This window comes from Chenopodium album, chromosome 25 (genome assembly GCF_948465745.1).
Source record: "Chenopodium album chromosome 25, dcCheAlbu1.1, whole genome shotgun sequence".
NCBI classification, from domain to species: Eukaryota; Viridiplantae; Streptophyta; class Magnoliopsida; order Caryophyllales; family Amaranthaceae; genus Chenopodium; species Chenopodium album.
The window spans coordinates 7,761,411-7,789,357 of record NC_137858.1 but is presented as its reverse complement, the minus strand read 5'-3'; the positions used below and the strand labels follow the sequence as shown (position 1 = coordinate 7,789,357).

At 34.2% G+C, this 27,947-nt stretch overlaps 3 protein-coding genes and 1 pseudogene across 5 annotated transcripts; 3 read left to right on the top strand and 1 right to left on the bottom strand.

Moving 5' to 3' along the window:
- The first annotated feature begins 69 nt into the window (after positions 1 to 69).
- LOC145613586 (histone H3.3a-like) lies at positions 70 to 20,728 on the top strand. Its single transcript, XM_081668689.1, has 5 exons — positions 70 to 164; positions 318 to 394; positions 590 to 672; positions 6,091 to 6,098; positions 20,558 to 20,728. The coding sequence occupies exons 1-5, from the start codon at positions 93 to 95 to the stop codon at positions 20,726 to 20,728; spliced, it is 411 nt and encodes a 136-aa protein (XP_081524815.1). The 5' UTR covers positions 70 to 92.
- Positions 616 to 4,524, top strand: LOC145614161 (uncharacterized). Of its 3 annotated transcripts, none has more exons than XM_081669165.1 (4): positions 616 to 1,556; positions 1,945 to 2,018; positions 3,109 to 3,172; positions 3,315 to 4,524. In XM_081669165.1, the coding sequence occupies exon 4, from the start codon at positions 3,318 to 3,320 to the stop codon at positions 4,275 to 4,277; it is 960 nt and encodes a 319-aa protein (XP_081525291.1). In that variant the 5' UTR covers positions 616 to 1,556; positions 1,945 to 2,018; positions 3,109 to 3,172; positions 3,315 to 3,317; the 3' UTR covers positions 4,278 to 4,524. The 3 variants fall into 3 exon arrangements, with proteins under 3 accessions (XP_081525291.1, XP_081525292.1, XP_081525294.1); XM_081669166.1 differs by having other exon boundaries at positions 616 to 1,854; XM_081669168.1 differs by lacking the exon at positions 616 to 1,556 and having other exon boundaries at positions 1,875 to 2,018.
- On the top strand, positions 13,726 to 16,134 carry LOC145615604 (uncharacterized). Its single transcript, XM_081670677.1, has 5 exons — positions 13,726 to 13,959; positions 14,038 to 14,149; positions 14,251 to 14,429; positions 14,510 to 14,630; positions 15,142 to 16,134. Exons 1-5 carry the CDS (start codon positions 13,889 to 13,891, stop codon positions 15,727 to 15,729), a joined length of 1,071 nt encoding a protein of 356 aa, XP_081526803.1. The 5' UTR covers positions 13,726 to 13,888; the 3' UTR covers positions 15,730 to 16,134.
- Positions 20,729 to 24,477: 3,749 nt separating the features above from the next.
- Positions 24,478 to 25,971, bottom strand: LOC145615500 (aldehyde oxidase GLOX pseudogene; annotated as a pseudogene).
- Positions 25,972 to 27,947: the final 1,976 nt, after the last annotated feature.

Here is a 27,947-nt window from a genome sequence, read left to right as displayed (position 1 = left end):
TTGTCACGAGTTTATTAATTCTAGTTTGATTTGTGTGTGTTTGTTTTTAAAAACTTCTTTGAAGTTTTATTTAGTGTTGAATTTGATTCGAAATGGCTCGTACGAAGCAAACTGCACGTAAGTCGACCGGTGGTAAGGCTCCTAGGAAGCAACTCGCTCAAAAGGTACATTCATACATACATTCATCATACATCATTTTCTTCGATTTCTAGGGTTTTGTATGTTGATTTAATTTGTAATTATGATCATTATTTGAATTTTGTACGTTTTTTGATCAATTCATTTCTATTGATGATTTGTACACGATCATTTCGAAGGCTGCAAGAAAATCTGTTCCAAGGTCTGGTGGTGTTAAGAGGCCTCATCGTTACCGCCCCGGCACTGTCGCTCTTCGGTAATTTATTTTTATGGTTCACTCTAGTTGAATTACTAATATTGATGATCCTTTAATTTTTTTTTGTTACGTAGTTGTAATTTTAAATCTTGTTTTTTTTCAAAAAAAAAAAAATAATTAGTTTGATAGTGCATTAATGTTGATAATGAATGATGATGTCTTAAGTTTGATCATTTTTTTTTTGTGATGATGTAGTGAAATTCGCAAGTACCAGAAGAGCACTGACCTTTTGATCCGTAAACTTCCATTCCAACGTCTTGTTCGCGAAATCGCTCAAGATTATCTATAACCCTTATAAAAGCCCCAACCACCCTTACTATTCCAAATTTACTGTTCCTTATGAACAGGAAATTGACTTTTCTGCCCTCCCCTGCCCTTACCACCCTTCCCTGATTGCCAAAATTGCCAGGGGTGGTTCGGTCTTTTCGCTTTGCCATTCCAGCTGTTGTGAGTGAGCTGACGCGTGGCATTCATCCTGTTTGATTAGCTTTGTATTCTTTCTTTTTTCATTGTTCCATCCTGATTTTTGCTTTCTTTTTCCATTTCGTTTTTGTTTTTCCTTCTTGATTTTAAATGGGTGTTGCAGTGATTAGTTCGATGGCGAGGTTTCATGGAGCTGCTGGTGGTGTGGCTTTGGATGTCGTTGTTGCTTGCTGTAATTGCCGGTGCTATTTTAGTCTGAATGAGCTGAAGCGTGAAATCAAACAAATGAGGGAAGCAATCTGATCCCGATCAATAATTGTTCGATGAGTGCCATCAACAACTAAAAAATCTGCATTAATTATGTAAAAATTATTACCATTTTTAGAATGGCGACCTCGAGGCTCATCTCCGGCCACCTCCGCCGCACTCATTTCTCTCTCCTCCGCCCATTCCTACTTTCTCTCTCCTCTTCTCCGCCATTGCCGACCCCCTCCGATCACACTCCCTCCTTCTTTTCCCCCTCCACGACGTCGTTTCGCTACTTCTCCTCTCAACCTTCTGACTCGGACTTCACTCACCATCTCAACTCGGTCACTGAATCGGAGCTTCGTAGATTAGGGTTTATCGACGGTTCTCAGATTTCTGATGTTGTTAATCGCCTTCTAGATGATTCTGCTCTTCCGATTCGTTATTTTGTCTCTGCTCTTGATGGTTTCCATGACCTCACTGGTCTTCCTTGGTAATTCGATTAAATTTATAAGATTTTTTTGTTTTAATGTTAAAATATCAATTTTGTTGATTAACATTGGTTAATGTTTATTCAATTTGTAGAATTATGATTGTAATTATGTTTATTGATTTCAATTTGATGGAACTTTATAGTATTGGGTAATTTCTGTGATAAATTATGCATATTATTCATATAAATTGATGTACTTTTATCACTTTGTATATTTTTATTTGTGTTAGTGGATGAAATTTTCATGTTGGGATGAGTATAAGGTATTAAGGTGATGTTCTCTAATGTGCTTTGTAAGGTATATGGCTTTGTTTTAAAATTTAACAATTTTTTCCCCGCTTCTTGTTGTTAATTGTAAATAGATAATAGTGTTTTTTTGTTTTGGCAGCTGTTAATTTCATGGAGTGGTTTGATGGAGCTTCTTTGGTCGCAGCTGTGGATCTGGTTATTGCTATGTGTGAGGTGTGGTTAGTTATTGTTTCGCATTTTTTGGCGAATTTTAGTTTAATTATTGTTGAGTTTGATGAGTAATGTGATTTGGTTGATTTAATTAATTAATTAGTTCATTGCTATGTTGTTTTAGTTTAGTTAGTTAATTAGTTCATTAGCCTAATTAAGTATGTTATGTTTTAGCTTTAGCTAATAAAATTGTGAACAAAAATTAATTTCCTGTAGATTTCTATTATGAATTAATTAGAGATTAACTTAGCCTCATTAAGTATGTTAATAAAAATTTGGCTTTGGAGGTTACAGTGGGAAAGGAAATTTGCTTTGGAGACTACACTGTTTAGATACAGTATTTATACAGGGAATTGTCTGGTACTGTATTGTGTATGTGTATATAAAATTTGACAGAGGGGTTTTAGTGTGTGCTTATTGTCTTTTTTTTTTCCCCCGAGGAGATTTAAAGATGGCTGTTTTTTGGTTATAATAATAGAAATATATTTAATATGTCCTTTTAAGTTGCATATCTATTATTTAATAGTTTTTAGAGGAGAGATATTTGTTTGTGGTGTACTGGATCAATTTATATGGTGTAGCTTTTTTGGCTAATAAAATATAATGGATATGTCCTTTGCTTTCAAATTCTATATTTATATGTGCTGCATATTTGGTTTGCCTTTTATTTCTTTTTGATTTCTGGCTTGCTTCTTCTTTATCTTGTGAGAAAAGAAGGTTGGTTTCTGAAACCTTGCTGCGGTGATTGTTTAGCTTGTAAATTTCTCATAAAAATGTAATATGCTTGCTGAAATTCCATATGGATGTCAATTGTACAGACAACATTGGATATTGACTTAATGAATCTTGAACTTTTACTCTACATGATCACCTGGACATATATTGATCTACAATTACTCACTTTACAATTATGATGTTCTTACAAATAATCTACAACGATTAATTGAAATTGGCTGTTTATGCATTTGTGTTATTTAAAGTTAATTTATGGAACCTTGGATTTGGTTAGATAGCTTATGTTTTTAATTTTCTGTGTTTTCTGTTTTCTCCTTTTTTTCCCCCTTTTTTGAAAAATAAATGAAAAAAAAAACAGAAATATTGTAGGACTGTGCAGTTGGAGCTGGCTGTGGTGTTAAAATTGCTTGCTGCTATTGTTGGTAAGTTTGCTGAGTTCTTTTAAATTGAGATTTTACAAGGTGACTTAGTTTTCTTAGATATGCTAACTTAGCTGTAATTTGATTGTGGTTTTGGTTTAGTGGATGTGTATGTTTGTTTAATTTTAGTTTTTGCCGGTTACAGGTTATGACTATTCAGTCAAGCAAAATTGCCATTCCATTTCGACCTCTTTTAGGTCAATTGGTTGAGTGTTTAAATTTTCCTAAACCAATTTATGGTTTTATAGATAAGGATAGGAACAATGCCTGCGTTCGTATTAAAACTGAATGTGGGAAGTCTGAATTTGTATTTTTCGGTGGGGAGGCTAATACAGTTCAGGAGTCACAAGAAAGGGCTGCTCAAAAAGCAGTGCAAAAATTGATGAGCCAGTTTGGGGTGAAGGTGAGTGATTTTTCATCTGATAGAGAAAGGATGTATCAGCTATGCAGTAAGCTTTTTAAGCATAAGGTTGTTGAGTTATGTCGTGAGAAAGGAATAGAAATGCCTGTTGCACAGAAGAATTTGGGCAAAAAACCATCTGATGATGTTGTCCATGTGACGATTGATTTTGTGAGCTTTTTAGGAGTTGTTGTTACAAGGACTGGGGCAGAGGTGAGTCCATTAGAGACTATTTGGGTTGAAGATTTGGGTTTCGTGTCTTGGCTGACAGTGTCTTGCCCACATAATGGAGCTGAAATGGAATGCATCTATAGTGATCCTTGTCCTGAGGTAACTGGTGCAAAGGAAAAGGCTGCTAAAAGAGCTATACATTACCTGGTGACTAAGTATAGCCTGGAAATTGTCGATGCTAATTATGGTGCAGTTTCGGAGAAGAGTGTTGCTTGTAATGCTTTAAAGAGTAGGTTTTACCAGTTAAAGGAGCACTTGGCTGCCAGAGAAGAAAACTTTGCTGGTGATGAATGCTTGACTCCCACTTCTGAAAGGTTTCAGATACCTAAGGTTGGTTTGCCTCCACCTGCTCCAATGAAAAGACGCTCTGCTACACCATTAGATGCTGCATCTTCTTCTACTGTTAGAGTTTCGGAGCCTTTGGTTTCTGGCATACCTGAACTAGAGACTGTTTGGAAGCGCACGAAGTTTGCTTAGGCTATTTGGAGTCTTAGTTTAGTATTTTGGGTAGCAAGATGTTTGCCTGATTAAAGGTGTTTAGGTTTAGCATTGACATATGCTTAGTATTATTTAGATTTCTATCTTTCCTTTTGTTTTATTTAGTGCTTAAGTCTATGAATAGTTATGGCTGAAATATTTCATTACAAAATAGACTTGTATGCTGTAACTGAAATCTAATGTAATGTGTATTTCGAGTAATAAATGGACGAACTTTTGATTTGTATGTTGGGTCTAGAATATTTTATAATTTTATTGTTTATTGTATGGCTTCTTAATTTAATAATGCTCTTTCATGTTTGATGAATATGTTTAGCTTTCTGTTTTTAGAAGCAATATGAAATGTTTAAATATGGACTAGATTTATGCATTTCCTTTTCTCTTTGTAGTTTAAAAAATGTAAATTGGAATAGGTAAGATTAAACTTAGAAGAGGTAACAGGATGGGAAGGTGACGAATTTCAGAGGCTTTATAAAATGTCGAAAGGAAAATATTGTTAGTGATATGCAGAATTTCTTAAAAAGAAAAAAAGCAATGTAGTAGATTAATAGTATTCATTTTGTTTTGTTTTATGGCATTGAAAATAGGGGGCTTGATCACATTCAGGAATTATTGTATTGATGCTGCCTTGATCACAGGATGTTATGCAAAACAAATACTAGAACAGGTAAACATCTAGGTTGATGTATCAGGTTGTTGGAACTTTTGTAGATTTAATTTGCAGAACCTTTTAAATACCTGCTCGTTTTACAGACCCAAAAACATCTTCTGAATTGCAACTACGGAGAATTTAATATGTTTTCTTTTTACAGTAAATGACATAAACAGGAATCATCAGTATCTTGTGCACATTCTATGTTGAGATAGCTTGATCTGCACCAAAGTAATATGGGTATGTCTCAAAATTGACATGATGTTTAGGATGGATTTTTTTACGTATGCTCATTGCTATACTTATTTATGGTGTTTGTTTAGTGTCTAATTTGCTGAGTTACTGCTTTAAATATTTATATGATAGCTGAAGCACCTGTTAATTTTAAGAGACCATCAAGTAAAGGGCGGAAATCAAAGCGAATGAGTGATTTGATATCAGCTTATAATTCTTCTAGGTAAAATAGATGACTTATAATAATGGATTTTATTTTTTGCGAAGAAAATTCATAAATTTTTTATGCTTTCCACAGTCAAGCAGAACAATCAAATTCCAAAAAGGCGAAATCAAGGCCTTCAACATACACTGTACTTGAAAGTGGGTATTTTGCCTTGGTTTAGGTTTATAAAGTAGATATATATGTGGTGCTTTTTAATCGGACCTGGCGTAATTTTCTCTTTGTACTGCTACAGAAAGACCCGTGTCTCTTAAAATTGCACCATCAAATGCACAGAGTTCAAAGCAGCTAAGGGATGCTGCTAAAAGTAAGCCTTAGTCGTGATTTCAGTTAATAGAGTTAACACATATATGTTGTTGCACAATACAGTTATTCTAGATATCCTTTTATATTATTGCAGAAATCCCTGCGGCTACTATAGGAAAACCATTACCTACGCAACCCCTAGAATTATCTCCGCCTACCTACTGTGCTAAATGCGGGGCTAAAAAGTTTGCGTTTGAAACCTTGCATTTCTGTTGTGGCAATGGTGATATTAAAATAGCTGCAAATGAATATCACCCTGAATTAGCGAGACTTTTTACTTCAAGGGATGAAGATGCTGTGCATTTTAGAAAGTATGCTCGATTATACAATAACTTATTTGCCTTTAGTTCCATTGGAGGTAAGACTGATAGAGAAACATATAAAGGTATATATGTCTTTAAATTACATGGCCAAATATATCATTCTGTACCAGAATTAATACCAGATGAGGATGGTCCAAAGTATCTGCAGCTTTATTTCTATGATGGCCAAAACGAATTGAAACACAGAACAAATTGCTTTCCTGAATTAAGACAGGATGTTATAGACAAATTAATGCAAATAACTAAAGATAATCCATATGCAAGATTTTTCAGATCTTTGAGAGAAGTAAATGTTGATGAAAGTACTAACATTGTAATAAATTCAAACACTGTGCCAGATCAAAGGGTGTATAATGCTCCCACTTCAGATGAAGTTGCTGTTATCTGGCCTGATAGTGTTTCATCGAGTCAGAGTTCATGGCCACATATTCTTGTGACAGCAAAATCTGCAAAATCCCATCGAGTTGCCCATTTTTATGGGTGCTATGATCCTTTACAGTATCCACTGCTCTTTCCAAGAGGCGAATGCGGTTGGCATCAGGGTCTTAAAAAAACTTCTTATGGTGGAGATAGGCAAGTGGCAGCAGAACCTGATCCTATTCATTCATGTGCAGTGCACACTCCGGCAGATTTCCTGGATGCAGAAGCTGCTCGTAAGTCCCTAACAAGTCTATGGGATTTTTTGGGTTAATTACTTCTTTGCCTATGTTTCCTTAGAATTTGCTTAGTTTGGATTTTTTCTTGGATTTTAATGTATATAGGTGCTTCCGGAAGACATACCAAAGCTGATAAGAATATCTCCGCAAGGGAGTACTATGCTTATAAGCTTCAAATTAGACCAGGAAACATGCTGTTAAGAGCTGGGCGTGCATTTCTGCAATATATCACAGACATGTATATCAAGGTTGAAAATACAAGGTTAGATTTTTTCCGGCAAAATCAAGATACAATAAGAGCCGATCTTTATAAAGGAATTCTTGACACAGTGGAGAGCGGACAGACAAGTGCGGCTGATGTTGGTCATAAGTTCATTTTGCCACCATCATTTATAGGAGGCCCTCGTGATATGAAAAGGAGATATCTGAATGCAATGGCTCTTGTGCAGAAATACGGGAAACCTGATCTCTTTGTCACTATGACATGCAATGCAAATTGGCCTGAGATAAAAGCCGAACTAGAGCCTGGTGAGACTGCACAAGACCGACCGGATTTAGTAGCTCGTATATTTCGGGCAAAGTTAATTGCTCTGAAAAAAAAAATCAAGGAAGACATGGTATTTGGTAAAGTGGCAGCGATGATATATGTTGTAGAATTTCAAAAAAGAGGATTGCCACATGCTCATTTCCTGTTGATTCTGGAACAGCAACATAAGATGAAATCTCCTGCTGATTATGATAAGTATGTTTGTGCAGAGATACCTCCTGTGACTCAGCCTGAACTGCGTAAGATTGTAGTAAGGCATATGATGCATGGACCATGTGGCCAATTAAATCCAGAGTGCCCTTGTATGAGAAAGAAGGATAATCACTTTTCTTGTAAAAATGGATATCCAAAGCAATTCACCGTACAAACAACAACAAATAAAGATGGTTATCCTTGTTATAAGAGAACTGATACCGGAGAACGAGTGAAGGTCAGAAATGCTGAGTTAGATAATCGATGGGTTGTACCTTATAACCCTTACCTCACAGCACTCTTTGATTGTCATTTAAATGTAGAAGTTTGTTCAACTATAAAAGCGGTGAAATACTTATATAAATATGTCTACAAAGGGCATGATCGAGTGGCCTTCAATATTTCGGCTGAGGATAGAAATTCTGGAGATGAAATTGCTCAGTTTCAGTCAGGACGGTGGGTGTCACCGTGTGAAGCGGCTTGGAGAATTTTCGGGTTTGATTTATTTGAAATGTATCCACCAGTCTTATCTCTGTCTGTTCATATTCCAGACATGAATACTGTCTGTGTACGCCCGTATGAACGTCTGGATGTAGGTATTGCAAGCGGTGTTTATGCTAGGACTCAATTAACAGAGTTCTTCCGTATGAATGCAGCTACTGATAATGGTCTTGGTTACTTATATGGAGAATTTCCAGAACATTATAAGTGGGATGCTTCAGCAAAATCATGGTCCAACCGACAAAATAAAAAAAAGATGGTTGGGCGATTAGCTTTTGTGTCTCCTTCTGAAGGTGAACGCTTTTACCTTCGACTGCTATTACTGCATGTCAGGAGTCCAAAATCTTTTACAGACTTACGCACAGTTCAAGGTTATGTATGTGCAACTTTCAAGGAAGCATGTCTTAAAGCTGGCATTTTAGAAGAGGATGATGCTGCAAGCATTTGTTTGGCTGAAGCAACTGAAATTCAGCTCCCTGAGGCTCTACGCCGGCTATTTGCAACTGTTCTTATATTTTGTCAGCCGAGTGATCCTGAAGAACTGTGGCGCAAATATTATTCTGCATTGTCAGAAGATTTTGCACAAAAAAACTCTGGTGCAGAAGCCAAAATTAAAAAACTAACTATCAGATCAGTGGAGCAACATCTAGAGGCTATGGGGAAGTCATTATCTGCCTGTGGTCTGGCTGTTTTAATGGATGACGATGATAGCCAGATTAATAGAACAAAAGACATTCAAGATGCCTTAGATGCTCCAATTCCTCAGGCTTGTATAGACAGCCGTGGCCTACTAAATACAGCGCAGAAAGAAATTTTTACATGTATTATGCAGCATATAGTGGAAGGAAAACCAGGGGCATTTTTCGTAGATGGTCCTGGTGGAACCGGCAAAACTTTCTTATATAATGCGCTGTATGCTGAGATCCGCCTTATGAATAAGATTGTTTTACCTACCGCTACATCTGGAATAGCTGCAGCAAATATTCCCTCAGGTAGAACAGCACACTCAAGATTTAAGATTCCAATGGACAGCGATACTTCATTAGCCTGCAGCGTCTCTAAGCAAAGTAGCTTAGCAGCGTTAATAAAAGAAACAACTCTTATAATATGGGATGAAGCATCAATGGCAAACAAGCAAAATCTAGAATCTCTAGACCTTTTATTACAAGACATATGTGATAGTGATGTGATATTTGGTGGGAAAGTAATTGTCTTCGGTGGAGACTTTCGACAAGTGTTGCCTGTTGTTCCTAACAAGACTCAGAGAGAAGCAGTCGAAGCAAGTGTAGTGAGTTCTTATATATGGCAGCATTTGAGGAGATTCAGGTTAACTGAAAATCTAAGAGCTAGGGAAGATCCTTCATTCTGTCAGTTTTTACTTGCACTGGGAAACGGTGAACTGCAGACCAAGGAAAGTGATTTTGTTGAGTTGCCGCCTCAGATAGTGCAGACTTTCCAACCTGATGCTGATCCAATAGAGAAGTTACTTGAATCTTCTTTTCCAGAACTTGGTTCAGGTGCTCTGGATCCTCAAATCTTTTCAAGAAGGGCTGTTCTAACACCTATAAACGACGATGTTGACACTATAAATTCGTTCATGATTGAGAGATTCCCAGGACAAGCCATATCTTATACAAGCTATGACAGTATTCTAGATGATTGTGGCAGTGTATATCCTACGGAATTCCTGAATAAACTATGTCCGGGTGGAATGAGCCCTCACAATCTTGTGCTCAAAGAAAACTGCCCAGTAATATTACTTAGAAACCTCCTGCCGTCTTCTGGTTTATGCAATGGAACACGCCTTATATGTAAAAGGTTTTTCCCTAATTTAATTGAGTGCGTGATTTCTGTCGGACAATATCAAGGAGAACATGTATTTATACCCAGAATTAAACTCAGACCATCAAGTTCTCAAAAATATCCTTTCCAATTTCAGAGGAACCAATTTCCTATCAAGCTGAGCTTTGCAATGACTATTAACAAGTCACAGGGTCAAACTTTAGATCAAGTGTTAATCTATCTCCCTCGTTCGTGTTTTTCACATGGTCAGTTATATGTGGCTCTTTCACGTGCACGGTCTGCAGATAAAGTGAGGGTTATATCAGTAGCTCCTACTTTACAGCATTCAGAGAACTCTGTTAAAAATGTCGTATCTTATGCTGTCCTAAAGCTAGCAGGAGTAATCTAGGTGATTATACACCAACCAAGCTTAGTAAGTTGATTTTTCTCCGTGTCTAACTTTACTACATTGCAGGGCAAAAAATTTCAAGAGAAAGTTAGACAAACAAATTACTAATAAGATAAGCATTAAAGAGCATACATTTATAGGTGAACTAAGGTGATTTGAAGAGTTTCTTATATGTGATAAATAAAGACTGAAATTGTTTTAAAATTAATACTTGGTTACTTGGTCTTTGTGTTGCACTGTAAATTGTTCTTGATTAAAAGAATGATTAGACAATGGTAGGTGTAAGGTGCTACTCCACTACTCCATGACATTTTTTATGGGTAATTTGTCCAAATTTATCGAATTTGTTTGCCTATTAGTTATTGTACTATGTTACTTTGTGTTTTATGGTAAATGAAGCAAATTGTAATTTTGTATATGTATGCTGTCAATTACTGTAAGATACTTAGATGTGGGTAAAATGGATTTTTTCAAAGAGCTTGTCTTGTTGATTTGAAACTCAACCAAGTTTATTTAACTATATTTCAATTTCAGGTCCTTCAAAAGTTCAGAAGCGGCTCCAGAGCAATTTTGTGAGCATGGTTTTGTCATAGCTAAAGCACCCTGAGTTGAGAAATGCAGCTTAGAAGTTGTTTAGAAAGCCAGAACTTAATTCTAGACCTAATGTTTTCTTTCGAGAGTGTTGAAGCTGCAATAAAGTTTGTTCTTGCCAATGGTGAAGAGCCCGGTATAATATTGCACATGCAGTGACAAGCCAGGTATCATATTGCACATGTCATATATAAACATTTTGTGCGCTTCGAACCTCCTAAGGTTCGATAAAGAGCCTGAGTTTCATAAAGCCTGATAGAGATTATTAGCTTTGCCTCTATTTCCTATACACAGCTAATTTCCAGAATACGTCTCTGTCCTCTCACTCTCTCCTCTATTGTGGTGCACTCCGAGTTTCGCATTGAACCGTTATCTAAGCTTCCTACATTGAAACTTCTTGTGATTTGAGGTAAATTTTTATCCTTCTTTATAACCATTGAGTATGAATTTGACAATCTACGGTTTAATTTTACTCATATTTTCATTTAGTTGTCAGTATAATCAATATAGGTTTAATCTACGGTAAATTTTTATCCTTCTTTATGACCATTGAGTTTGAATTTGACAATCTACGATTTGAGGTAAACTTCATCCGCATTTACATTCAATGTAATGCATCTAAGATCTAAAAAAGCTATACTTTTGTGCTCAAGGAAAAACAGGATATTTGTTAATCTTTAAGATATATATTAGGATTGTCATAGAGTCTGCATTTAAAAGCCCAAAAATTATTGAAATGTATAAATTTTGTATTCAAACATGAAATAGAAATTGATATTAAGAGCTGTGGAGTGTGTATATATATATGTGTGTGTGTGTGTGTGTGTGTGTGTGTGTGTGTGTATGTGTGTGTGTGAAAGAAATGCTATGAAATATAGGTCTGCTTTGATTATGACAGATTGTAAAAGCCACTCCCTTAAAAAAAGGAAGATTGTAGGTCTGCTTTGATTATGACAGATTGTAAAAGCCACTCCCTTAAAAAAAGGAAGATTGTACTGCAATATTTTTACTACAATATGACTGTCTATTATATAAAAATAACATATTATTATTCTATTACTTATAAAGACAGTAAACTTTTGCAAGCTTTAAAAGCTAATTCAAAAGTACAGTAGGGAGCTGGAATTCTTTACCTAAAGTATGGAATGAACAGTACAAACAGTAAGAAGAATAAAAAATTAACATTTGCTATTCTGAACACTGTAACCAGAAGCTTCCCTAATTACTGTGTTCTATTCTCTATTTTAAAAATCTGTCCTGACTCATATAAAGGTATTTGCTCTTTTGCCTTTCGTTTTTTTTTTCACAGAAGATATCAAACAAAGTAGCAGTGCCTTGCTCAGCCATGGCAGGTATGGTCTCTTCTTTTACAGCTTGCTTACATTATCCTTTAGCTCAATTAATCTTAAAATTTAATTTTAAATGTTATAAAATTTAGCATCATTAACTAAAACTACTACTATACAAAATAATATGAAACCATTTATACACACAGATCAAAAATACAAAACGGCTAGACAGAAGCCAGAGTATGTGTACTTGAATCAGTTAAATGCAGCAAGCAAGGCTTATATAGTAAGGGTAGTTGTTGCTGAAAAGGGGAGGGACACACTATCTTCCAAAAAAACAGTTAGATTCCAAACTTTACTTCTAAAGGATGAAAAGGTATGTATTTATTACTTCTCATACTAACTCTATTACAGTTATGATAGAATTAAAAGAATATTCCTGAGTATAGTCTAAATTATGTCAAGCATTATGGTAGGCTGTACAAAAATTAGACAAGCATATAGTGTAAATAGTTATGGTGGGCTATAGACAAATTATATCAACTACTTTTATAATAATCATGCTTATGCTATAATCATGCTTTTACTTATGCTATAATCATGTTCAGCTTAAGATGCAATTAAATAAAGTACACTTAAAGCTAAAGCATGAGTCAGGTGAACTTCAGTTTTATAATTATATCATCAAGCATTCAAGGTAATTAGATTATATCATCAAGCATGAGTCAGGTGAACTTTAGTTTTATAATTATATCATCATGTTCAAATTATATCATCAAGCATTCAAGGTATTTTTTTTTAAAAACTATATCGATTTACCTTACAATAAAATCTCAAAACATCTTCTAAATATGCTATTCTACAAAGCTTAATATAGTTAGATATTTTGAGTAACCTTCTTTTTGTCTTTTATAATGTAAAGTACATAAGTGCTAAAATCACTTTGTTTTAGCAAAAATTATGTTACAGAAAGAACGTGTTCTGTGCACTTTAAATCTCAAACATAAAAAGACTTATTCTACATGTAAAATATCAAAGCATGTATAGTTAATAATTTTAAGGAAGTTTATAATATAGTTATTAGGCACACTTACTTCATTATCATTTTCTGCTTTATAGGGTAATAGGATGCGAGGTACTTTATTCGGCGATCAAATTGAAGCATTTGAAGAAGCATTACAGTACCTAGGTGAATACGACATTTCTGCTGCACCTATTAAGTTCATTGACGAAAAATGGAGAACTGAACTTGATCAATTTCCCTACCAAATGACTTTTGGTAGTAGAACTGTGATCCAACCAGTTCATCCAGAGCTCGGACCAATTCTGCCTAACTATCAACCAATAGCGAGTATACCTCGTGCAATTGATCTTGATGAGAAATGCGGTATATTACACTCACATAACAGTTTCACAAAAAAATAAAATTAACAGAACATTAACAAACTTGTCTGAATTTACAGATGTGATGGGTGTGGTGTTATATGTGGAAGAAGAAGCAAGGAAAGTTGAAGCCAGAGATGGAAAGCGAGAAAGCTTCGTGCGAGAAATAGTCATTACTGATCAAAGGTTAAAATAAAAACAGCTAAATGTTTAGGCATACTCAAAATATTATTGGATACATGTTACAAATTGAAATCACTAACAATAACCATTTCATGTAACAGTTGTGATCAGCCGCTCACCATCTCACTGTGGAATGATCTAACTGCACCAAAATACTTTGACAAGTTAACTAATTGGGCAGAAGCATTCCAGGTTATAGGTTTCAGGGCTCTTAAACCACATACTCGCCGTAGTAAGACAAAAGCTACTGTACTTTAGTTCTTTGAATGATCTGTTGCTATGAGTAAATAAACACTATCTATTTTATTTAGGATTTTCAATGAATTCTGGTATGTCCACTCGAATAATCTATGAACCTGAAGGAGATCGTGCACGTGAGCTATCTGACTGGTAATCTCCAAAACTTAGCTAAGCAAAAACAACAACCTTTATAGTATGCTGATGGTCTCTATAATTAACAATGTGCAGGGCTAACCTCTTTCACCAGAAGGTATTAGATAGACAGGCTAGAATATTGGATGTTAAGTACCCAAGTGAAAACAAGAAAGTTGTTTCAATCGCTGAGCTGCGGCAGAAAAAGGTAAAAAATAGTTCATTACAGCCTCTCAGAAGTTCACAACTCAGTGGTACTTAAGTGTGCATGCTCTAACTGATATTCTGTAACTTATAATAAATTTGTAGCCAAGCAACACCATACAAGAAGAACTTCTATGGATAGAGGTAACTATTCAGAATGCAGAATTAGAAAAGGTGAATGCATATACAGGCTGTTCGAATTGCTGGAAACGCACCAACCTTCCACTGCAGAAGCGTTATTCTTGCACTTCTTGTTATAAAAAAGAATGCATCTGCACTGAGAGGTATAACAAATACTCTTTTTTAAAGCCAACCGTATCTGTTAATATTGTACCTAACAAAAATTACTTTGAATTTATGCCAGGACTACCTTTAAGTTTGAGGCTAGCGATGGCACAGGAACTATGGCATTCACCACATTCAACGATGACACTGAAAGACTGTTTAAGAGAAGTGCAGCTGAAATCTACGCCATAAAAGAAGCGGTAAATTACACTTACCATGTACCTAGCTTCTAATTTTCAAAACAGTTTATATATGCTTTGTAAAATTCCAAAGAATGCTCGAACGTTCAAACTTTATAAAATTATAATTAAAAGCAAGAAAATTGATAAGCTTAAAATTAACCAAATTCAATTTAACCAAACAAGAGCATAGTTAAACATAAGATAAATAAAGAATATAGATTTTTGAATAAGCAATCAGCCTTGACATGTCTAACGATCCAGTAAAGTTCAAAATGCCAAGCACACTTATCTTATACCATAGTAACATAGAACACAATCCCTTAATTAAGCATGAATTGTAGAATAACCCTGCTAATCAGTCTCACCTAAAGAGATATCAAAAAAAAAAGGAAGTAAAAATAGAGTAGAGAAGAAATATAGTCATCTAAGTAGATAATATTAGCATAATAAACAACCAAAGATATATATTATAACGGTTACAAGTTTGAAGTTAATACTAATGCTTGACATGATGATAAACACAATGCAGGATGATCACGATGCATTCAGGCCAATTCAAGACATGCTTAGCAACAAGCCGTTCTTCATTAAAGTAGGCCCCACATTGCATTTAGGCCAAAACAATGTCCTGGAATGGACTCTCAAGAGTATTGAGCTGAAGGAAGATCTTGAGACACAAGAAGTTCTGCAACCATTTGATAGCAGCTCCAACAAAGCAAAAGATGCCAATGAAAAAGCTAAACAACAGACAATGCAACTAGCAAATCCTGAACCAGTCATTCCAACCCCAAACATGAAGGATTCTTCAGAAAAGCATACACAAGAACGACATTTCACTGAAACGCTGGAGTCACCTCAGCAAGATATTGAATCACTTAAGCGCAAGAAATCTTTAGGGAAAAGCCCTGTGCAATTCCAAGGTGACGAAAATGAGTCCCAGCCACCGCTATCACAAGTCCGTGCAAAGAAGAAACTTTGCTTTGGCGGAATGACTCCAGAGAAGCACAACCCAGAGATATCACCAGAAAAGGATCAAGCTCAAGATGTACCTGTGCCTCTGGAAACTGAGAAAAAGCAAGCCAAGCCTGTAATTGTGAAGACTGAGAAACTGAAATAATCTTCCATCAAATCTGCCACGAACAATGATCGTCTCTAGACTACAAAAAAATATATAGTAGCCTAATGAAGTACTGCAGAACAGAAATTTAAGGTGCACTACCTACACATCCTCTAAATATTAAATCTTTTGCTAGACTATAAATATATGGGCAACTATAAGAACTTTGCTTTTGCTAAATACTAAGCACAGTAAATAGTTGCCCAGGTATTTTATATAAAACTCCAGCATCATGTAGTACTTAATCTACAGCTTAGGTTCATAATTTCATGTATATAGGAGTAGAATGCTGTAGCAGTTAATCTTTTGAGGGTTTCCCAGGAACAGTAACAGCAGTTGTTGTTCCAGGGAAACACCGTACCAGGATAATGATCTGATGTATTGCTAAATTAAAGCAGATGTTAAATTATATTTATAAATATATAGTAGATTATATATGTTGCTTATATTCAATTTATTATTACACTCTTTTTCAAAGAACTGCATAAAATTATAAGAAATAGTCATTAATACAAATAATTCACATTAACAATAAACTTCAACAATTTTGAAAGCAGCACCTCCATAAGGTATTATGATACTGCAGCACAAAAAAGAAGCATGCATGACACTTATTCAGAGAGGACAGCCATTGCAATTTATCATCCACCATTCGTTTAAAGCTGTAACCATTCGTTTAAAGCTGTACCCATGACACTCTGCTAGCTTCTTTATATGAATACAGATATTAGTGAAGGACAAATGAATTCAGATTTCAAGGACAATATACTTGGTTTATTGATTTTATTTTGTGAACTGTAGCCATGTGAACTACAACATAAAGTAAGTTACTTATCAGCATTGATGTATCAATGCAGAGAAGACAAAAAAATAACAGAAGAAAAAAGCTTCCTCAAGTTTGGGCTCAAAGTTCTACCTTCCTCAAGTTGAATTTTACGATTTAATTGGGGTTAATGTGGGTATGATTGGTTTTTTTTTTTTTTAACATTTTAAATTAATGGATCATTTTGTTTTTTTGATAATTTAGGTGGTTTTGCTGGGGGTGGGAGTGGGAGTAGGTTGGGGAAGGAGTATGGGTTGGTTTGTCAGTTGTGAACGCAATTAAGCATTCAAAGATAGAATAAAGAGCTTGTCCATTGCTATATGCAATTATGCTGATAATCAATTTAATGATGATCACAAGTTGATTCATAGAAACTGAATTGGTCGTAGCTTTCATATAAATTTATTGGATAATCCATATAGTCTATTATATCACATTGCATTCATAGAAACTGAATTGGTCGTAGCTTTCAGTGAGTAGTAATTTTAATGACAAATCAATAAGAGTTGTCATTCATACCCACTGAACAACAAAGCAATAAAGATAAGCATGCAAATGAACAATGTCGACAGCAAGAATAAATTTTCAGCTTATAATATCCAATAAAAGCAAATAGATAAAGATGAATTTCTTCACATATTGTCAGCCTTAACAATGCATCATATATTTATAGCCTGAAACAAATATAAACGAGAACATGGAAAAAAAAAGGACACTTCAGCATGTCTAAAATCAGTAATCATACAATTTATTTGTACATATAGACATAGGATTCCAATTTTATCAATAAGACAAAAAATAAAAAAAAAAAGCATAGAGATATATTATAACACTACAAACATATATACACCTTTTTTATGGATATAAACTTCCTAAATATTTCATAGAACTACCTACGTGCAATGCATGCAATTGCAATTCACATTATTTTTTTTTAACAAAAAGAAAAAAAAAAAAAACAAAAAAGATTGTGTGTATAAATATAGAGCTATTGCTTTGCAATTCACATAACAAAAACAAAAAAAAACAGAAACAATCCTCTACCAAGTATAATACACCCATCTCACAAAATGCTTCAAAAAATAATGCAAGATCACACTAGCTTTCACCTTCCTCTTATTAGCCAAAAAAAAATACCGGCTTACCTCAAAATACCATTCTATATATCGAATTACTAAAAATCAACACCAAAGTTAATGGTAAATAAGGGAATCAACTCCAAAGTTAATGGTAATGTATTCCCTAATAATAAACTTTACTGCAATTACGTTGTTTTCAGTTGAATTCACTGCGTAGGCTACGTAATTGTAATAGAGTTCATTAACGGCTATTTAGGTAATTTGTCAATAGAAAAACCTATGTAAATATTGGCAATTACATACCTAAATAGCACCCAAATTACGTGTTGAAGCCAATGATTTGGGTCTTACAACGAAAAAAAAACACCGTGCAATCCGTTCGGTTCAACAATTTCCTACGAATAACTTAAGAGAAGTGTGCCAATATGAAAGATTCACAAAGGCGACTGATTATGGATGCCGGGGTAAAAAAAAAAAATAAACATTTCTACGATTTCAAGCATTAGTACTTTAGATGCTCTCACAAATTAGCCGACATTACTTTCTATGTATTCTAGGATTAATGTAATTTAAATATTGTTTCAATAAAGCAATAGAATTATTATTAACTTTGCAAATCTGTTTTTATGTGGTTGTTTATTGTTTTAGTTGGGTGATTTGATGGATTTTTTTTTATTTTTTCTATACACGGTAGTTCTCAAGCCATGTTCAATTTTTTGGAATCATTAATAGTTCTTGTAATTGAAATGCAGAAATCTTTATAAAACTACTCAGTCATAATAATGTATAAATAAATAAGTTTCTAAGCAAATTAATGATTTTATACAAAAAAAAAAAAAAAAAAAAAAAAAAAAAAAAAAAAACAAACGGTTGGCTTTAAAAAGTGTTTCTTTGCTTTATCAATAGAACGATTAAGTAGGATATACATTGCATATTCCTTCTGTGGAAGGGAAAAGAGAACGGTTGTTCCCGATAACCACTTTTTATGATTGGGCTTAGAAAATGCTTTTTTTAACCCATTTTATAAACTTTGTACATCGCTTACTTGAATAACAGTTCTAATGCGTTCTATGAGGACTATATATTATGAGAGTGAGTTTAGGAAGTAGAAGTAAGACTTAGCTTAATTGGGTCCAATTAATCTATTACACTACTACTAATTAAAATATAAACACTAAATTAATTGATTTTCTTTCTTCGTTAATATCTTAATTTCTTTCTGCCTACTTTCCTTTTTTGCCCTTTAAGAAATTAAAAAGCTACATTTTCACATGTAAATTTTTGGACGGTTGTGATTGAGTTGATGGGAACCAAGTGTGGGCCACGTGGGTATATCCGACAAATAATAGTTGTCTGAGTGGGGCACTTAAATCTACTCATGGGGGTATTTTAGATGCTATACTTAAAAATGGGCCCTCTCTTATTTCTTTCTCTATCTTGATCTGGCTATAAATATAGCACTTGAACTTCTCATTTACAACAACAATAACACAACAATATCATTCACCGTCTCTCATCTACAAAATGGCTCAAAAAACAACCCAAAAAAATAATACATTCCTCCCTCCTCTCATCAATCTAAAATCACTAATAGCTTTCCTAAGGATACCTCTACACACAAAAGGTTAGACATGCTCAACCCCAAAGTTGATAGTAAAAAGGGAGTTATCGCCAGAGCTTGTGATAGCGTATTCCCTTAAAATATTCTTTAATACAATTATGTCACCAACGGCTTAATCAACACCGTCGGCACCATACTTGTATTAAAGTTTATTAATAACGCCCAAGTTATGCGTTGAAGCAAATGGTATTGGTGTTTACAAGAAAGAAATGGAAAAATCTTTCACCGGATAAACCCAACACCTACTAACTAACTTGGGACAACGACGTCTACATATAAAATCCTTTAATTTAAGGAAATTTGTATGTTAGGCGAAAATGAAATAGATTTCTTATGTAATAATTTTAGAAAAACAAATGTACAATCAATATAAGTTTGTATGTCGTACTTAATGTATTTTCGCATTGCAAAAAAAAAAAAAAAACAAATATTCTTCCTATCAATAATATTCAATAATTCCAAGATAGTTTCATTTGCTCGTTAATCTTAGTTAGCTATAGATAGATTAATTTATTAGGATGGTTTCATTCCAATAAGCAAAAAAAGTTGGAGTAAAAAGGTTTCTCATGGAATTGTTATATAGTAAGGTAATAATCAAAGAGAACATCAGTAAAAAAAAATTGTTACTACTCATATCCTTGTAAGACCTGAAAGAAGACTTTTCTACTCTCTTCGGTTCATATACTTATTGTTTTAACCAATTTTGTCTACAAAAAAAAAATTAAAAAATAAAAAAAATAAATAAAAATAAATAAATAAAAAATAACATAAAATGGGGAGAGCATAACATTTTGGGCTAGATCCTCAAAATGGGGACAAATTCCTCAAGGGTTCAAACCAAGTCCAGTAGAGCCTTGGCTTTATCCAGATAGGCCCAATTGTTGAGGCTACACCGACCCATCAGAATCTAAAGCTCATAGAAGCACAATATTTTGTTGATTACTGTGAAATTTACATTGATATACAAACAATTAGAGTCCCCATCTATAGCATGATCATCAAAGTTAAATAGTCTAGGAAACTACACCTTCGAATTATACAGAACTCATAATCAATCAAAGCATGCAACAAAACAATCGAAATATGGCGAATTACATTAAAGGATACACAACAGGTAATTAGACACTAATCACAGAAGCAGGATCACCGTTGAGGGACCGCGCGCGTAGCGCGCGGGCCAACAACTAGTAAGGTAAAATATGATGAACAACTTTATAAAAATTAAAATTTGAATTTAAATATCGCACAAATATTGTGTGAAACTAATTAGGGTTTTGTATGTGTTTGTTATCTTGGGATGAATAGGTTGAACTGAGGTTCCAGAGCCACGCAGTGTTGGCAATCCAGGAGGCGGCCGAGGCATATCTTGTGGGCTTGTTTGAGGACGTGAACTTGTGCGCCATTCATGCTAAGAGGGTCACCATTATGCCTAGGGATGTTCAGTTGGCTCGTCGTATTCGCGGCGAGCGTTTCTAAGAAGATTGAAGATGAAGGAATCAATGAAGTTAGGTTTTTAGTTGGTGTGGTGTGCATAGTATTAAACTCTATTATCAAGTGTTAGCATATGTAGTACTTTAGGTACTTTTTATTTTGATGTTATCTTTTGAAGGATTTTAATTAGGGTAATCTAGAATAAATAAATCATCGAAGGTTTAGGTTGTGTTAAGTACTTAATGAAGTAATTACTAATGTTTCAATTAATAGTACATGTTGATTTGGTAATTTTTGTTTATGTTTCATATTTACTTTTTGATGGTGTGAAATTATGTTAAGAATCAATAGATAGTTTACGTTCCAATTTACTTTTAAAAGCTTAAGATCATTGCCATTGCAACTTTGGTTTATTTGGTTGAATCTTGAACTTCTTCCTATCGCATTAGGATGATGTGCGTCATGTCAAGTACAAGCATTACGATATGAGAATTTTTTTTAATTTTTTTTAAATTTTTTAAAAATTATTTTTTTATGATGTATGATGGATGACACACTTACAAACACATACTCATCACTAACTCACATACATAAACAGGCAAACAATTTTAAAAGTTAATAAGATATCTATGACATAATCTTTGTTTCTTAGTTTAAATTTTTAGTAGAGGGTGTAAAGGGGTCTTCTCCCTCGAGATATCCTATTGAACAAAGAGATAAAGGAAGAGCGAGAGAAAATAAGATTGGTTGCCTTTAATATCTATTTTCTTCAAAATTCCTCCAAATTTAAGAGGAAATAAACATAGTGTTACTTTCCCATCACTTTGATCTGTTCCTTCCATTAAAACCCACAAATTTTGAATAGCCGTGATCATCAATACAACTTGTCTAATTTTCACTTATCTAATCTAATTTAAATTCATCCGAACTTATTTGAAAGTATTTTAACTTGGTAAACTTGGCTAGCCCTTACGAACGTTAAACTAAACTCATTTTCCTGAGCTAATGAGCTTATTTGAATAGGGTAGTGTTACTTCAATCGGATTATTGTTATTGCTCCATGGAGCTTGTGTAGCCGTGAAGGTAGTTGTTTCTTGATGGGCTGATAGTAGTACCATAGCATGCGTATAGTAGGATAAACTTGGGAACACTTAAGTTATTAATTTCTCTTGCTTGGCTTCTTTTCTATTGAAATCATCTCTACCCGCAAACATGCAAGTGAACTTGTTACACACCAATAAATCCTCTCACAAAAGTTCAAAAGTAAAATTATTTTTTTTAGTCAAAATTTGCTTTGGTGTTTTACATGTAAATTGGTTTACAAGTGTACCGCGTACTAGTGTACCACTATATGTCTACACTGTATAATGGTTTTTCGTTAACAAGTTAAGCGTGGCCAACTTAAATTTACACCAGACAATTATAAACTGGGGAGGTACTACATTGGAATTTTTTATTAATATAATTTTACTAAAGGTGTTACTTTGGGGAGGTATAAAATTAAGATAGGGCTTAGGTGTTAATATGGGGATTTTTTTTATTATTGTTATTATTTTATTTTATTTTATTTGGGGAGTTATAAAATTAAGATAGAATCATAGACTCATAGGGTTATATGTTTTAATTTGGGTCATCGGGTGGGAATTGGATCAATTGGAATTAAATCTGTCTAAATCATTGTATCCGTGAGAATTATTCTAAAATCCGGTTAACTAATTTTGAATCAGGTTGGGTCTATATAACAATTGGGTTGGATAATTTTTTAACACTTTTAGATGGGTCTAGTTTAGTTTATTTTTATATGGAAAATTTGACAATTACCACCTTCTGTTATGTCCATTTTAGCAATTACCACCTTCTATTTTAAAAAACATCAAAAGTTACCACCTTCTTGCCCCTCAACTATCACGTGACGTCATTTTGGGCTCATTCTTTCCCTTTCCTCCCTATTTCCCTCACATTTTTCATTCCTAACTCGATTTTCATCCCCCTTTCACTTCTTTTTCCCCCAAACAATCAAAAACACTTCAATTCACTCCTCCAAATCAAAATTGACGAACAATTATTGGTGGTTTGGGGGAAAAAAAGTGAAAGGGGAGATGAGAATCCAAAGAGGAATGAGAAATGTGAGGGAAATAGAGTGGAAAGGGAAAGAATAAGCCCAAAATGACGTCACGTGGTAGTTGGGGGCCAAGAAGGTGGTAACTTTTGATATTTTTGAAAATTGAAGGTGGTAATTTTCAAAAAAAAAAAAAAAAAAAAAAAAAAAATAGAAGGTGATAATTGCTAAAATGGATATAACAAAAGGCGGTAATTGTCAAAATTTCCTTTTTATTTTTTTTAAAAAAACCTCTAGATGGGTCTAGTAACTCTAGTCAATTCATAATACTACAGTTCTGCATTGTTTCATGGTTTGACATACACAGGATATGTCCATATATATATATCTCGATATAGTAGACCGTAGACGTCAAACACTTTTATGTACAAAAGCAAGTAGTTCCCCTCAATAAAAAAACAAATTTATAAGTTGGATTTTGTATGTTATTGATTCACGGGTAATACAACCCAATTTTCTGTTTTTGCTTCTTAATGATTCACGGACTGTCCTGGCAGCTCTAGTTTGATCGACAAGGTCTAATTCTAATAGTCCATGTAGAGTGAGGCTAAATTGCAAAATTGTGTCAATTATTAGTCGATTAACACTCAACAAAATGCTCACTCTAATAGAAGTATTTAGTCGTGTGAATAGTGTAATTTAAATAAGTAAAATGACAATTGAGTATATCGTAATTTGTATGACTTGCCCGTGTAATCTATAGAAGTAAAGAACATGCAATTGAATATATCGTAATTAATATGACTTGCCTTGCATCAAAGCTGGTGTGGATCTATCTTAATTTGCTTGAGTAGTCATGAGATGCAAGTATGCAACAAGAAACAAATTGTACTTTCCATGTGTCTATATTGTAGTAAAGGAATTTAAATCAAATGCAATAATTATATATCTAAATACAACTATATATGCATCCAACATATCTAAATAAACTTTATTACATCATATATCCAATTTTGTTCCACTAATTAATATCTATCATCATATTGTATTTGTATGTACCACACTTAGCTACATCACAAAATTATGCAATGATGATATGGACCGCCTGATCCAGTGATCCATAGATCGAATATATTTCATTTTGTGTGTACTAGATGTTCAAAGAATTCATTTCCTTTAAGTTATAATGTCATGAGACAAAGACCTTGTATGAGCTTATGAATGTCAACCTTCACTGCTTCACATGTATCATTATGAATATTGCAAGTAGCATATTTTGGGATTGCTAATTTCTTGTTTGTTCATGTATACCCCAAAATATGCCTTCACATGCGTAATTTTGTGTTATATACCGACTACGAAGTATTATTTAGGTGGATAAGGAAGAATATATACCCTATTAAATCGACACATCTTGTATGTTATGGAGTAATTGTTTATGTACTCCATCTTTAGTACTTGATGAAACCTTGCTTGGTACATCTACAAAGTATTAGGTTTGTAATCCGCCTCATAATTTAACCTTAATTAATACTTCGTATACGTCTAGCTTATAGTATATATGTATAGAGAAAATTCGATCTCACAACTTTTAACAAAAAAAGGTTAATTTGGCATTGTATCTTACTTCTCTTCTTGTAGCTTTTTACAAAATTAAGAGGAATTACTATGTAACAATTAAGTTAACAAAAATTAAATAAAATTAAGACTAATCACATAAGTTGAACCCAAATGCCTACACTAGGAACACTTTGATGAACCACAAATAACTATAAAAGCCCGGAGGAGCAATGTTAATGGATCCAGGTGTCCTAACATTGACTTGAAATCGACCCGAATCCGCCATAGGCTTTGTATTGGTTAGCACCAACAATCTTTGGCTCATTGAGAAGGAATGTGTGTTAAAAGGTGGACTAATCATGGTAACCTTAATTGAATCTAGGTCAATTAACCCGGTAATTGTGAACTTAATCTCTAATAGCTTTCCATATTGAATCTTAGAGCTAGAAGCCGGGGTGACAATAACGGGTCGTAACTTTATTTTGGAGGGATCTAAATATGGGGGTGAAAATGCCTCCAAGCTAAGTTCGGTAGGATATAGCACATTGGTGAAGTTGTTCAACTTATGTGGGTTACTCCCTCCCACTAAAATTCTCCCATCGCGTAACAAAATTGCACTTGAATGGTACATCCTTGGGACTTGAGTAGGGTTATGGAGTTCGAATCTAGATCCCAAAACGTTGCTTGGGTGGTAGATTACTGGGCTAAGTACTGGGTCTCGACCCAGCTCCCACCCAGCACTACCTGAACCTGCCCCGTTTATTAATAAGATATCCTCGTTGGGAAGGATCACCATGTCACTCATGACACGAGCCATTGGCATAGTCTCGATGGCCCAAGTAGGATTAGGATCATTAATCTTAATTCTGGCACACGTGTTTAGAGCTGGCAAAAACTGACGCGAACGTGCCTTCAAGTATGAACCTAGTGGTGCACCCCCACATATTAGCACCTCCGCTTCCAAATTCAACCCCAACTCCAAATCTTTCAATGGTAAAAGAACCGCGGACCCCGAGCTAGGGTAGCTACGCGGGTCGCCACCCGGGATAGTTGGATAGGTCCGAACAACAACATTTTTTACATAATTAAGCAAAATAGCTCGATTGTTGGCAAAAATAAACAAGTTCCCATCTACATGAAGAAATACAAAAGGGTACAAGTTATTCTCAACGTTACGAACATTAGTTTGTACTAAAAAGGGTAACTTATAAAGTTGAGAAGAAGTACGTGTTGTTTTTGGATAAAACTCATAATTGAAGGCTCTTCTACCTCCAATGACAATTATACGACCATCAGGCAAAATATGGTTGGTAGCGTACCATCTTCGGATTAATAACTTGTTGGGAAGTTCTACCCAGTCGCATACATCACAAGATGGTTGAAAAGTTCTAACAACGCGCTCTCCATCGTTGTAACCACCGGTTTGAACAAGTGTGCCGTTGGGGAGAGTGGCTCCGGAGGAGCACCACGTGTCGGTTAACACATTGAGAGGACGAAAGGTGTTTGAAATAGAGTCATACTCCACGGAATGAGCCGTGCAATCGGTCTTCAAGGCCAAGTCATGAGGGTTTTTACGACATAGACCGTTAGGAAGCGAGACATTCGAAGGGCCAAAGTCGGTCCTATCGAATATTAAAACACGGTCATCATTTAATAGTTGCATGTGCATGGCAGAAATGCCGATACTTTTTTGTAGGAGCTGCCATTGGCCACCCCCCGCAGCATATATACTGCGGGGGATGAGAATAAGGATAAAGAGAAAGAAGAAGAAGACGGGGATTATTGACATGAAACGGGATAATATAATTGTGTGAATGATACTTGATTTATTATTATTATTATTTTTTTTTTGGGGGGGTTTTGATTGTAGGAAGTATCTATGACTAACTTTGAGCAAAGTTTATGGTTGATATCTTTGTATTTTTGTAAAGAAATTGAGAGGGGACACTAAGTTGGATTATATAGACATGTTGTGAAGTTGATGTGATGAGTAGATTGAGACAAATTGTGGGCTTTGTCTTTAATTAAGGAATTGCAATTATGACTGTTTCTTGCACAAGTAAGCGGCATAACTAGTCAACTACCAAGGCCTGTAATTGGCAATGTAAATAAAAGTCTATTACATATACGTAACACGTTAAAGACGTATCTTTCGATTATGACCGCGGAACTAATGGAATGCTAAGTAAACTTGTTTACTTTTAATTTTTTTTTCAACTTTTGCACCGTATTCTGTAAATAGGACGTAATGCAAATAAGGACAGATACGTTAATCTTATTGAAAAAGTTGCCCAAAAAATATTTATTTATTTATTTATTATTTTACAATCGATTCAATTTCCATAATCGATAGCTTTATTAAATTGGACATTGTTTAGTGTTTATTACTGTATAAGCTTTGGGCCATAAGCATTTTACAATCAACGTAATTAAGTTCAAGCTAAGTGAGGGTTTAATTCCCTTAAAGAAAGAAGAAAAGAGAATAAATATAAGCTAATGTAGGATTTGTTGTGTAAGTTGGACAATGCTAAACGTCTTAAACATTACACAAATGATATTGTTTTATACTAACGTGACATTATTACACATCGTCAATTTGACCATGGAAAGAGAAAAGATATAATAGTAGGATCAGAACGAACTAGAAAGGACAAAGAATTAACTTACTTCAAAAAAAAAAAAAAAAAAAAAAAAAAAAAAAAAGACAAAGAAAAAGAATTAACGAAATTAATTGATTTAGAACTTTAGAAGGAGGTAAACGCTTTGATTAATATATACATATGGTAATTCTATAGGTCAGATCTTTACCTTTTAGGCTTTTATAGATTGTGTACAGAATTAAGAGGGATATGTAAATAAACCAAATAAGACAATGCGTTACAAAGGATGAATATTTACTAATTAACCTAATCTAGGAATGTATGTTGTTATCAAACTTGGGATGCGTATTGCCAACGACTTTACTTTATAAAATATAAAGGTCATTTGGTTTAACACTACAAAAAAGATAGTTAATACGATTTTATTAACTAAAATCGTATTTAAAGTTTCTTCATGTTTGATAATAATCTTATTGTGTCATTGACTCATTGTCTTTCACATATATACTTTGCGTTTATTGATACATGCAGCATAATAATATCCGTATAATGCTTAGCTTGCTTGCATTTTAGGCTGATTATAATCTTTTATGAGTTGTCACGATAATTAACTTGTAGTCGCCTTTAATTTTGCTAAATTCTATATAAAAGTTGCAATTATGCATTAATCTTCTAGCTATTAGTAGATCACAAAGAAAGACGTTTTTAATTATGACAATTAATTCTAATATATGCAGTAATAATGTGTATTGCTTTGGATAATCAAATTAACTTGGACAAAATCAAAGTGATAGTGTCAACTGGACTACTTTGTACATACACACATGCACTAAAATCGTTTTACACACATGCACTAAATTATTTATACGACCTATTCCTGTCCGTATAGCGATTTTAGTGCATATGTGTACATCAATAGTGAACCACATAAGTCTATGTATGTATCTTTATGTGTTGTTCATTGATCTCTCTTGCACCTACTATAACAATTAAATTAAAGTAAATGTGGCGGAGACATAAAATTCAGCGCAAAAAAATCTTCATG

Bases quoted from the DNA above. Each gene is read 5' to 3' on its own strand.
- LOC145613586 (XM_081668689.1), top strand. From the start codon at position 93: ATGGCTCGTACGAAGCAAACTGCACGTAAGTCGACCGGTGGTAAGGCT. The intron at 165-317 runs GTACATTCATAC...ATCATTTCGAAG, and splicing joins GGAAGCAACTCGCTCAAAAG to GCTGCAAGAAAATCTGTTCC. The intron at 395-589 runs GTAATTTATTTT...GTGATGATGTAG, and splicing joins CCCGGCACTGTCGCTCTTCG to TGAAATTCGCAAGTACCAGA.
- LOC145615604 (XM_081670677.1), top strand. From the start codon at position 13,889: ATGAATTCTGGTATGTCCACTCGAATAATCTATGAACCTGAAGGAGAT. The intron at 14,150-14,250 runs GTAAAAAATAGT...ATAAATTTGTAG, and splicing joins CTGAGCTGCGGCAGAAAAAG to CCAAGCAACACCATACAAGA. The intron at 14,430-14,509 runs GTATAACAAATA...AATTTATGCCAG, and splicing joins GAATGCATCTGCACTGAGAG to GACTACCTTTAAGTTTGAGG.
- LOC145614161 (XM_081669165.1), top strand. From the start codon at position 3,318: ATGACTATTCAGTCAAGCAAAATTGCCATTCCATTTCGACCTCTTTTA.